Consider the following 12048-nt stretch of genomic DNA (forward strand, 5'->3'; position numbering starts at 1 on the left):
TTACAGCTTTTTCACTGATGAGGGACATTTCAGAACCAGTATCAAGCATTGCGTCGCACTCTGACTTATTTATTCTTATCCTTTGATGAATTAGGTTTTTTTGCGATTAAATTTATACTACTAGTAACCTCCTCACTTTGAACTAACTCCTTATCTGTTTCAGCGTAACTGTGATCATCCAGAAATGAAAAATCATCCTCATCCTCAGAGGAGTCTTCATCACTCGTGAATCCATAACTAGCGAAATCTCCGTCATCAGAAAATTCTTCATCTTACTCGTCAGAATCTGAATCTGAATCGACATTTACTGTATAATCAACTACCTGACTATCAGTTAACTCAACTTGTGGGGTTGGAGTTTGTCTAACAACTGCATTTACTTCAAAGTCACTCTCGCTTTCAGTGTCGGACTTAGCAATGACTTTGACATAAGTTTTCCCTTTACCTTTTGGTTTAGGGCTTAGAGGTCTTTCTCGCTTTTTAGGAGTCGTAATTTCTTTTGGTTTAGTTTCTTCTTTCTTATTTTCGTCTGGTTTCTTCCAGCCACTTGTACTGGGTTTAGGTTCTGACTCTTCTTTTGGAGATTTGGGAAAAGTTTGTCTGTAAGTATTTTCTGTTCGATTAAATTGTGGCTGAGGAATGCCTTGATGATGAAACTGAGGGGCTTGAATCACTGTATGAGGTGGATTAATTGGATACTGAGTAGATAGAAAGGTCTGAAGTTTTGGTCCATTAGGGGAAGGGACCATTACAACTACACATTGCCCTCTCTGCTAACCTAGCTGACTGAATCAAGGTATTTAAATTCTGTGGGTTCTGAAGAGTAACTCCATACTTGATTTGAGGCAGCAATTTCTCCTTTGCCATACTCACTATGAAGACCTCAGGTGTGTTTTTATCAATCCTACGACATAACTCTTGAATTCCATATATAAAATTAATAGAAGGCTGACCTGGCATTTGCCTAGGTTGCTGAAGTTGTTGGCTTAAGTAAGACCTGTAATCAGCAGGACATAGGTCAGCGATCATAGCTGCTTTCAGTTCAGTGTAAGTAGTTGGTTTAGATTGATTTGAACTGAAAGTTGAGGTGTACCATCTTCGTGCTCTACCATCTAGGTAGGCAGGAAGGGCTTTGAACATATCGTCTTGACTCCATCCTAAAGCGGTATACTCAAAGTTGGTAAACCAATCAATGATATTACCATTTTCCTCGTCTCCGGTGAAAAGGGATATTGTTACGGGCATGCTTGGGTAAGATACAGAACAAGTAGTCTTATTTGGCGCACCAATATTAGGAGTAGCCCTAGCATACGGATTCATGAAGCTTAGCATGCTTGCAAAAGAATACTAGACTCACCTTGATCCTTGACGTAGAGCAAAATCAGGACTGAAAAGGACGGAGTAGGGACGGTCAGCTATTGGCTGGCAATTTCACGTAAAAGTACAAACAACGAACAGCTAACAGCTAACTGGTAGGCATGAGTATCAACCGTTTAACAGCTAACTGGCTGAAGACAAACCGGTGATGACTTGATACACAGATCTCGGTGGAACCTCCAATTGAAAGAATCGTGGACGAGTGTAGAGAGGTAGAGAGTTAATGCTGAAGGGTTTATTGAATATGGGATAAGGTTCACAATATGGGTTTATTATTGCTTCCTCACTAGTACAAGTTACAGTATTACAATAAAATGGTTACAATTTTAGTCACAAATGGTTAAGGTAACTATTAGGTGGATGGAGAGGCAGGTTAGGGAACCATCGGAGCCCGGCTTGGACTCTAGCGATGGTTTTAGAGTTCTAAGTAAGGAAACTAGGAACTTAATAATCTGAGACTAGCGAGGTTTAATCCTTTTATACTAATTTTGAACTAATGCTCACTCGAACTAAGTTGTCTCACTTTGCCATTAGAATGACCAAAAGCAACTAATCACATTAGTGATGACAACTTGATTGATGAATTTGTCTTAAAGAAAAAGGTGTCAAAAAGATTGATAGGTGCAAAATTTAATTAAGTTTTGGTTAAAATCAATAAATTGATTTTCAGTTGTTACAATTGTAAAGCTGAATCATTCTAGAACATACCTTTATACTTGTATACCTATTCATGGAAAATTAAGAAGTTAGATTCAGAAAAGAGTTGGTGGATGTAAATCAACTTGAGAGATGATGATTTATTTCGATGGATCGTTGAGATTTTCGATATGCTAAGTTTTCTCGCAAAGAAAAGAATAGTACACGGAGATAAAAAACCTGATAATATAACAGTTAACGAGGATGGTGCAATGAAACTAATTGACTTTGGTGCAACGATTTGCAGTGGTAATAATGGTTGTTATACATGTGATAAACTGTGCGCCTGAATATTAGTTGACATAATAACGCGATACAAAATATGACGTTTGGGCTAAGGCTGCTACATTCTACTCACTGATTTATACAGATTATCCATGGGAACAAATTGATGTTGAAAATATGTTAGGGAGCCAAATAGTAGGAACTCCATTAGAATTTGATTTAGAAAATGAAACAATAAATGATATTTTGAATTTGATGGCAGAAACCAATGTAAACAAACGTTTATCATCACAAGAATTAAAAGATAATTATTTTTAAAAAGCTTCTGGTTTTGCATAAAAATGATACTGAATGAAAGCAAGTAATAGTGCATATATGGCAAAATAATTGTCTATTTCTAGAAACTTTTGAAAGATAGGTGCGTCTATTTTGAAAATTATAACGATCAGAACATAAAATTAGATTCAATTTGATATAAAACATGCGAAAAAAGCAATAACGATTTGTGAACAGGAATTGATGAAAAGGCTCATTGATTTTACCAATGCGAGCTTGCAAATTTGAAAATTCGCTAAAATTACAGTTTTCGGTTTTCGGTTTTTCACCAATTTCATTCCTTCTTGTCTATCACTAAAACAAAATTCATCAACGTTCAATCAAAAAATTGTAAATTGTTGTCCTTTTCTTGTGTTGTGCATTTCTTGACGATGTTGAAGTTTAAGCTTTCTTTCATCAGTGTCATGAGTATTGTAGCCTTCTTATACGCACAGTGAAAAGTTTTAAAATGACCATATAGTGGTAATGAAGATACACAAGATACCCCATTTATTGATATTTCATCGATCACTTGATCATTGCAAAGGAATCAATTAAACATTGGATATGCATCAAGTCAACTCCATGAATATTAATAATTTAAGTCCAACTTTTTGTCGTGTTGAACTTGATTGATATTGGATAACTATCCACGTTTTTGACACAATTATGTTTTTTAACCCTTTAAAGTTAATCTTATTTGATTTTATTATTTCTGAATTTTTTTGTCACGATTTGTATTTTGCATACACATTTATACATCTGATTAGCCTAGTTTAATCAATCTTAAGCAAAAATGACTTGAATCATTAATTTATGGATATTTTATTGTCAAAGAAAAGTATAAAATGGGCAAAGATAGGGTAATTTTTTTCTTTTCCATCACAATTGTTTTGTCCTTCAATACATAGACATCGTTCTTTACTATTGTAAAGTTTCCAAGTTAGTAAACGAATGTAAGTTTCTGTTTTGTCTTTCGTCATGATCATCTCTTCATAATTTGTTTGTTTTCTTTCTAGCGATATTGTGCCCTTGGATAAATCTATCTTCTTTGATCTCTATTAATGATTTCCATTGGAACTTTATAAAAAGTTGTAAAAAGTGGAAAAACGTATATAAACGTGGATAGTGATCCAATATCAATCAAGTTCAACACATCAAAAAGTTAAACTTAAATTACTTCTTGGATTGTCGATACGCATAGATTTAGTGCCCACTCAACATCGAATCCCTGAGATGTTTGTACAATCATTTTGATCCGATCATTTGAAAAAGAACTAGGCATTAATTTAAGCAAGATGGATATTGCCAAATAAAAGCAAAAACACATGAGTTATTGCATCAATTTCAAGCTAATTTTCGATCAGAAATAAACTCTACCGACATATCGATTCTTTGCATATCTGTCTTTGCAAGTGTGCGGGATTTGATTTCTTTGATTGTATAATCTTATAATGGGTGCATAAATTTTTTATCAAGATCAGCAATGGTTCAAGATAGTAAAGTTCCAAAACAGCAAAAACAAAATAGCAAAAGCTGAAAGGGCGAAATTCATTACAGCCAAAGGCCAAATGAGCAAATTAGCTCAAAATTGAAATGAAACAATAAAAAATACTGCGAAGATACTTATTTAGTTAACGATTCAAGATTTCCTATGAAAATTTGGATCCATCGTAATGATTCGGACCCTAGGACGAATAATCATGTCGAAGGATGGCATTCTTCATTGAATAAAGCAGTTGGTCGAAATCACGCTAACATTTATCAATTCATACAAACGCTCATCAAACAGCAAAATAACTATGAAATTTTGCTATTGATAGCTTCTCATGGAATCAGACCTCAAAAGAACAAAAAATATCAATTAATCACCGAAAAAATTCTTAAATTAAAGATTATCCAAAAAATAGAATTTCTGCTTTTGAATTCATTGATAAAGTTAAATATTGCAATACAGTATTTTTCGTTTGTAAAAGTGTACTTTTTCAAATGAAAAAGTCATAATCTTTGCAGAGATTTAAGCTTCTTCAAATTTAAGCTTTTTAATTCCTTCGTTTTCAAAACAAAAAGTCGTCTTTGCAATTGAAAAAGTCCATAGCTTCAATTCCTTAAGATACCCGATGGGCAGTTTGTGAACTTAGGCTTAGTCTCGGAGAAAAAAAGTCTAAGTTCTGTCCAATTTTAGCTATCGACTTTTTCAATCGAAAAAAGGACTTTTTGTTTTGAAAACGAAGGAATTAAAAAGCTTGAATTTAAAGAAGCTTGAATCTGTGCGAAGATTATGACTTTTTCATTTGAAAGAGTACACTTTTACAAACGAAAAATACTGTACATTGCAAGCATGATGCGCAGTAGAAAAGCATGATATTTAGATATGCGAACAGCTATGCATGCTTCATAAAATTGTGTCTGAATATTCAGAATTCATTAATAAACATTATCTAATTTCAATATTAGCCTCAGAAAAACTATTTCATTTTAACCAAAACTTTTGTTCTACGCCATCAATCAGCAGAAAAGATCTAAAAAACATGCGCATTTTTTTGCTTTTTTGCTGTTTTAGCTTTGCTTATTTTGAATTTGCCCTTTCAGCTTTTGCTGTTTTAGACCCAAATCCTCAAGATAGATAGGAGGGTGACAGCAAGCAAATTGTAAACATTGAGATTAAATTGAAATATAAAGCCCAAACAACGATTGAAGATGCAACATTGAATACAATTTATTTGATCAATGTAAAACAGTAAAGAGGAGCGTAAATATAAATAGTCTGGGTTCTCCATTTAATGATTTACGATGAAAATTTCATGACACAAGTAATAATGTTGTATAACTTTGATACTCTTGAGTATTTTTGATTGCTAAATATGCAAATATTGAGTGATTTTGTTGTTGTCAAATGTTTCAATTTGTCAATCCGATGTTTTTTTACTTAATCGACTGACTGAATTATAAATCGTTATGAATTTCAGCGGCAGACCCATGAAAATTTTCAGCAAAATCATGCTTAAGTGCAAGTTGTTTACGAGTTGCAAGTGGAGTTAAAAAACATTTCTGGTTTGTCCAGCTTGCTTGTCAATCTTGATTAATGATGTCCAAGTTTTTCGCAAACTTATGCATGAATTTGATTGCGAAAATCGATTACTTATTACATTCCTTAAGCATCTAGGGATCGCAAGTTTACAACTAACAACATTATTGCTGCTGCATTTTCAAGAAGAAACTGAAATCGAGAAAAGGTAACAATAAGCATTAATTGTATCAATAGTTAAGTTTTCGTTATCAAAACTGTACATACATAGACGAGAAGTGTGCTCTGCATAATGCACAAGTCCCCCATTTTGATGCCGTTGTATGAACACATTTCTAAAATATGCAAAATCTAAATACAAATTAGATCGACAACTTGATTTACCAAAGAGTCTTATTGTAATATTTACCTTTAATCCTTGATTTGTGTTCAGTTTGGCTTTGGATCGAGCCAGAAAAGCCGAATAAATACCACAGAAAAGATTAAACTGTTCAATTTTTAAAGTAGAATCAAGTTAGCAAATGTACAGTTTTTTGAAGACAAACTGGATGAAAAATGTAATTAATTTGTAACTTACTTGGCACCAAAAGGCTGAACAAGCATAAATTATTAATGAACCTACTGCAATTGCTAAAAAACCTGTGAATGCCAGAAGATTAGAAGTCAAAGGTGAATGGATTTTGATGATGAATCCAAAAAATATAGCAAAGTCTGATGCAGCCGCAATGATCAAAAAATTGTATAAAACATAGTACTTTACATTAAACACTAAAGATCGAAAGTCGTTGAGAAAATGAATAAAGAAACAATTTGTTTGTGCAAGCTGCATTCCGATTTGATCTACTTGATCACAGGTCATCAAAGTCAATCTTTCCATAACAGTCTTCATTCGTCCAACGCAAAGCCATATTAATATAAGAATGGTACATACGACCGCTGATAGGCTCGTGTTGAGATGAATGACAGTGAAAATTTCAGTTGCACACCACATCGTGCTTGACACAAGGTAAACTGGATTCGACCAAATATTTGGGTTGGAAAGATGAACAAAAATTATCATCGGAACAAAAAAATAGCACAGTGGATAAATAAAGTAAAGCCAGAAAAGGAGGCAAAATTGAGTTCTTTTTTTAAATATGTAAGCCTGATACGATGAAAGATTCAACCTTGACTCATCGAAACCATGATCTTTGATAATCAAGATTTGACTCAAAAAATGAAGATCGCCTCTTGCTTCCATTATTAGACAATATTCACGAGAAATCAGTCCTAACATGCAAAAGGCGAGTAGAATAGCATGAAAAATATATGAAGTAGAAGCCAAATAAAATTGATTACCAAGAATAACATGGATGTATGAAGTCTCATTCATTGATATCATTATGAGGAAACGAAGTATTACAACTGAGCTCAACAATCGAAGAGTAAAAAGCCAAGAACCAAAATTAGGTAAACCTGAATAAGAGTTTTCCCGATCTTGATGATAGCCTTTTTTCAATACACAAGTTTCAAGTAATATTGAGTTGAATTTATCAATTACTTTTCCAACCAATTTTGAATCATCTTTAGTACCGAAATAACATCGGAGGCAAGTTTTGATTGAACAAATTTGGTTACAAATTGACATATTAAACTTTATTCAAGTTATTGAATCGTTTACAAATCAGTTTAAAAGCTGGTCGACAGTTTACCTCAACTTTGTTTAAGTTTTGTCTCTCTGAACTTTATAAAATCATCTTTTTAGTAAATGTTAGAAACATTAACTAGCATTATTAGTATAAAATGTTTTTATGATGTTTTTTGGATCTAAGTCATTATTTGAGCAACGGTCTTAATCCCCTGGGAAGACATTGAATGTTTGATCTGAGCTGTACACGAGATGAGTTGATATTCCCCAAACCAATATTGATTATTACTTTTTCTGGTTCAATAGTTACATTCAATGGATCTTGTTTCAAAGAGGCAAAGATTTACTTGATTTAAGCGATCTCGTCATATTGAGCTTATTGAAAAAATGAAAATAATTCGGAATAAGTCAAATCGGAAATAGATCATTTCACTCAATCAACTTGTGCTTAATATGAAAATATTTGCACTCTTCGTTTATAAGACCCGTCTCTTTTCTTGGGAATCACAATCATTGATAATATCAGGATTAATCATGTAGAGGACTAATGGTCAAATCGAAAATTTGTATTTTGTTTTATATTAAAATGTAGTCAACATTTGGATTGCTTAAGCAATAGCAATAGCCGTTTCAATACAACTATAAGTATCGACAAACACTTTGAACTCTTTTATAAATAGTTCAATGATATTTCATTTTTAAATGAACAAATATCGAACTCAATATATCACATATGATTCTTCAAACTATTTTAACCATCAGACAATATTTTAATTTCATACTTGCGAACCATATATCAGATGTTTCATATACGGTCGTATTAGTATTAATAATAACACTCGTTTTTTTAATCATTAGGTTGCAGTTATTAAACTTCAAATATGAACGATCTGAACAATCCATCCAACTTACGTACAAATTAGAATTTTTAGTTTCGCTTAGATGGATATTCTTGAGTTAATGTATCAAAGGTCCAATATTGCAAATGAATAGCATCAAAATTGATATGTTTTCTAAGATAAACTAGAAAACAAAAAAATTAAGAGTTTGCTCAAGTGGCATTTTCATAGCTCTTACCGATACAAAAAACCGTTTCTCAAGAGTCACAAAGTCTCCGATTTTAACGCCATTGTATGGTCCAGTTGCACGATCCATGATCTCCAAAATCTGTACAAAAAGATGGGATGCACACTGTAACAAATGAAAATTGAATTTATTGATTTTTAACGTAAACTTAATTAAATTATCACCCATCAATCTTTTTGACAACCTTTTGGTTGGACCACTAGCATCAATCAAATTTGACATTTAATTAGTTGCAATGGCTAAAGTATTCACCTATTGTTAAATATTAATTGTAAAGGGAGTTAAAAGAGTTAAGTGAGCTAGTTAGAATTTGGTATAAAAGGACTAAAGTTTCTTAGGTAGAAACATATTAGTTTCCTAGTTCTCCTATTTACAACTCTAAAAACCATCGCTGGAGTCTAAGCCGGGCTCCGATGGTTCCCTAACCTGCCTCTCTCTTACCTTACCTATTGTTACCTACTCCATGAGTTTAATTATTATTGTACCTCTTGACATAGTAACAGTCTGTGTAACATTGAAATATTGTATTGTGCTTTAAATCAATCCCATATTGTAAACCCATCCCGGTGTACTAATAAACGCTTTCAGCTTAACCACTCCGTCCACTGATTCTTTCACACACAATTTGCAAGTCTTTAAATTATGTTCTTGACCTGTGTTTAGTTTCAATTTTTGGTGTTATTAATTCAAATAGCACATGGTAGAGAGGAATTCAAAGTGGAGGGGAGTTTGCTCTGGTGTGATCAATGATTTGTAATATGGGTTCTGCATTTTCTCGCCCTGTTTGAACGTAGATTTATCAGAAAACTAGAATGCTGATCGAGCTCTGATTGAGACTTAAGAAATCACCATATTCGCTAATCGATTGATTTGTATAGTATTTTTATTATATTTAGTTCTTCTTTAGACCTACTCGTGTCCATTTCAAATAAAAGTATATGTAATTATTACTCACCTTATTGGATGTGCTCATGCTGAATTTACTCTTCGTAGTTAGTTGATGCAGTTTCATTGTTAACTTATCTAGCTAATGTAAGAATATGAAAATTAATGAAATGTTAACTAAAATAGATTCTAAATTACCTGTGAGATGAAATTTCCAAAAATCAAACCAAAAGTTCCGAGAGTTATCAGACTGAAAAAACCAAGGATTGTGAACAGATTCGCAAAAAATTCATTGTAAATTTTAACAATCATTCCAAGAAAAAGGTCGAAATCAGCTGCAACAGCAAAGATTATGAAGTAGGATAACTGTAGATAGCGAAACTTGTGAGAAATCGCTTCAAAATTGTTGAGGTGACGAATTATTACCACACAAAATGATCGAACTTGCTTTTCATTAACTGGCCAGTGATTCAAGTCATCTGCAGAGTGCACTAGATCGTAAAGTCGAAAGAGATCAAAGTAAATAGAGCATACATTGTACCATGCGAATCCAATCACAGCATTTAAAAGAAACGTGAAAAGAAAGATGGTTGGAATGGACCACAAAAGACCGAAAAAGGCTAACTCAGGGATTTCGTATGTCCAAGGATTGGATATTAATGGTATTAAGAACAAACAGACTGCAAAAAGAGGGACTGAAAGCATCACGTTATGCGAAATGATAGTATACATAAAAATGGCTGATCGAAATCTTTTAGCAACAAGATTATTCATTTGCAAGTTGGTCGAGTTGAAACCATTGAAACAAACTCTCCACGCTGACAGAATTTCGAATTTTCCTTTCGCATTAAGATTTAAAATCCATTCTCGAAAAATAAACATTATTACGAATGCCGCTGTACTGTACATCAATAAAACATGACGATCTTTAAAATGAAATAATGTATCGCCAAGGTAAAACGAGACAGAATCACTTGAACCGTAAATAAGCACACTGAATCTCATCAAATTAATCAAAAAGTTGATTGTTATGAACCAGTCCATCCATTTGTATCGACGGTAACCATGTGTGTTCACTTCAAAAGAGTTGCTTCGGTTTCGACCATTAAAGTCAAGTTGAAAGACAAAAGTTAATCTTTCTGTACGTTTTACAAATTGAACAACAGTTGAGTCAAGTCTATTTGAATCGGGAGATGTGAAAGAGAAACTTGACAATTTTTCCAAATTTCTTAAAACTTCATTTTTCTTTTTGCTCAAAAAACTCGAAACTTTAGTTGACATCATTTGTTTTTACAGAGATTCAAACTTGATTACGGTAAAAGTTAACTTCGAATACAATTTCTTGAAATAAAAGGAACTTTAAATGAATAACGAATTAAATTTGCCAAATCTTTCTAATACAGACTTTTCAGACGCTAAAATAAACTTCAGTGGTATCAGTCATTGTTTTCAGCTCAACCAAAATTGTTAATTTAATGGCATATAATAACAACTCTGTGATATCTATTCAATATCAATACATCATAATATTATTTTATTTATTGTTATTTTTTATAATGTTCATTATACATGTATATAATGCATAATATTATTTACATGTATATGCATATGTTATTAGATAACCCAGAAATCTTTCACAATTTAATCGGTGATTTCAAATGATTAATTAACATAGTTTTTATGAAATTGCCTCGATTTTTTTCTGTATATTTAATCAATATTTTTTGCATAATTTAAACAAATTTCATGCTTGAAAACATTGATTAACCTACTTAAATTTTGATTTCCCCAAAACATCATTACTCAAATTTTCGATTCTAAATTGAATTGTTGATCAAAAATGGTCGAAAATTCCGAATAAAGAAAATTTTTCCGCTTTCTTCGGCTATTACACAGCGCGTGAATAACTGCTTTCACGGGTTGCTCATTCCTCCATTCTTTGGTAGCAGGCCTATCCTTACTTATGGTATAGTGTAAATTATCTTCAACTTGATAGTTTGTGTTATTGGATGCTTGAAATCGATGCTTTATTTTTTTATTTTAGTATCAGTTAATCAAAGGTCCAATGTTGACTGTGAATAGCATAAGAGTTGATATATTTTCCAAGATAAACTAGAAAAGACAAAAAAGTTAATGTTCGATTAGATCATCAGGAGAACCATCTTACGAATATGAAAAAGCTCTTCTCAACAGTCAAAAAGTCACCGAGCTTGACGCCATTGTATGGTCCAGCGACGCGATTCATTACTTCCAAGACCTGTAAAAAAATCGTAAAAACATTGTTATTACATACTATATTAAATATTTATTATTATATTTATAAATATTATTAAAAATTTATTACATTTGAGATCATAAATATAATTACCTTGCTCGATGTGTTCAATGAGAGTTTATTATTCAAAGTCAATTGATGCAATCTGACTGTTAATTTATCGAGCTGACGAAAGACATGAAAGAAAAGATTTTGAACCAAATACAATAATACAATCAATTTATGATTCAATTACCTCTGAGATGAAATTTCCGAAAATAAGACCAAAAACTCCAATAGACGGAAGAATAAAAATGCCAAGTAGCGCAACTATTAGATCGGCCAGAAAGTCATTGTAGACTCTAACAATGATTCCAAGGAAAATGTATACATCACCCGAAGAAGCAAATACAAACACATAATAAAAGAGTATGTAACGTAATTTTCTAGCAGTCAACTCAAAAGGCTCCTTTAGTTGAATTTATCAAGTAATCAGCGGTGTTTAACAAATCTATCAACCGATAGAGATGAAAAGATAGTGTACATATTAAATAC

The 12048-nt window shown here is 32.5% G+C and overlaps 1 protein-coding gene across 1 annotated transcript; it reads right to left on the reverse strand.

Moving 5' to 3' along the window:
- Positions 1-8002: 8002 nt before the first annotated feature.
- Positions 8003-10424, reverse strand: LOC149093797 (uncharacterized). Its single transcript, XM_089266882.1, has 4 exons — positions 9438-10424; positions 9310-9381; positions 8346-8435; positions 8003-8291 (listed from the first exon to the last, which is right to left on the reverse strand). The coding sequence occupies exons 1-4, from the start codon at positions 10281-10283 to the stop codon at positions 8226-8228; spliced, it is 1074 nt and encodes a 357-aa protein (XP_089123008.1). The 5' UTR covers positions 10284-10424; the 3' UTR covers positions 8003-8225.
- Positions 10425-12048: the final 1624 nt, after the last annotated feature.

The sequence above is a fragment of the Tetranychus urticae genome, chromosome 2 (genome assembly GCF_039701765.1).
Source record: "Tetranychus urticae isolate SD_2017Ah chromosome 2, NJAU_TeUrti_SD_1.0, whole genome shotgun sequence".
Taxonomy (NCBI): Eukaryota; Metazoa; Arthropoda; class Arachnida; order Trombidiformes; family Tetranychidae; genus Tetranychus; species Tetranychus urticae.

What these genes read in the sequence shown, in the direction of transcription:
- LOC149093797 (XM_089266882.1), bottom strand. Translation starts at nt 10,283, where the DNA reads ATGGACTGGTTCATAACAATCAACTTTTTGATTAATTTGATGAGATTC. An exon ending in TTGGAAATTTCATCTCACAG is followed by an intron (nt 9,382 to 9,437) that starts GTAATTTAGAAT and finishes TTCTTACATTAG; the next exon opens with CTAGATAAGTTAACAATGAA. An exon ending in AGAAACGGTTTTTTGTATCG is followed by an intron (nt 8,292 to 8,345) that starts GTAAGAGCTATG and finishes TTTGTTTTCTAG; the next exon opens with TTTATCTTAGAAAACATATC.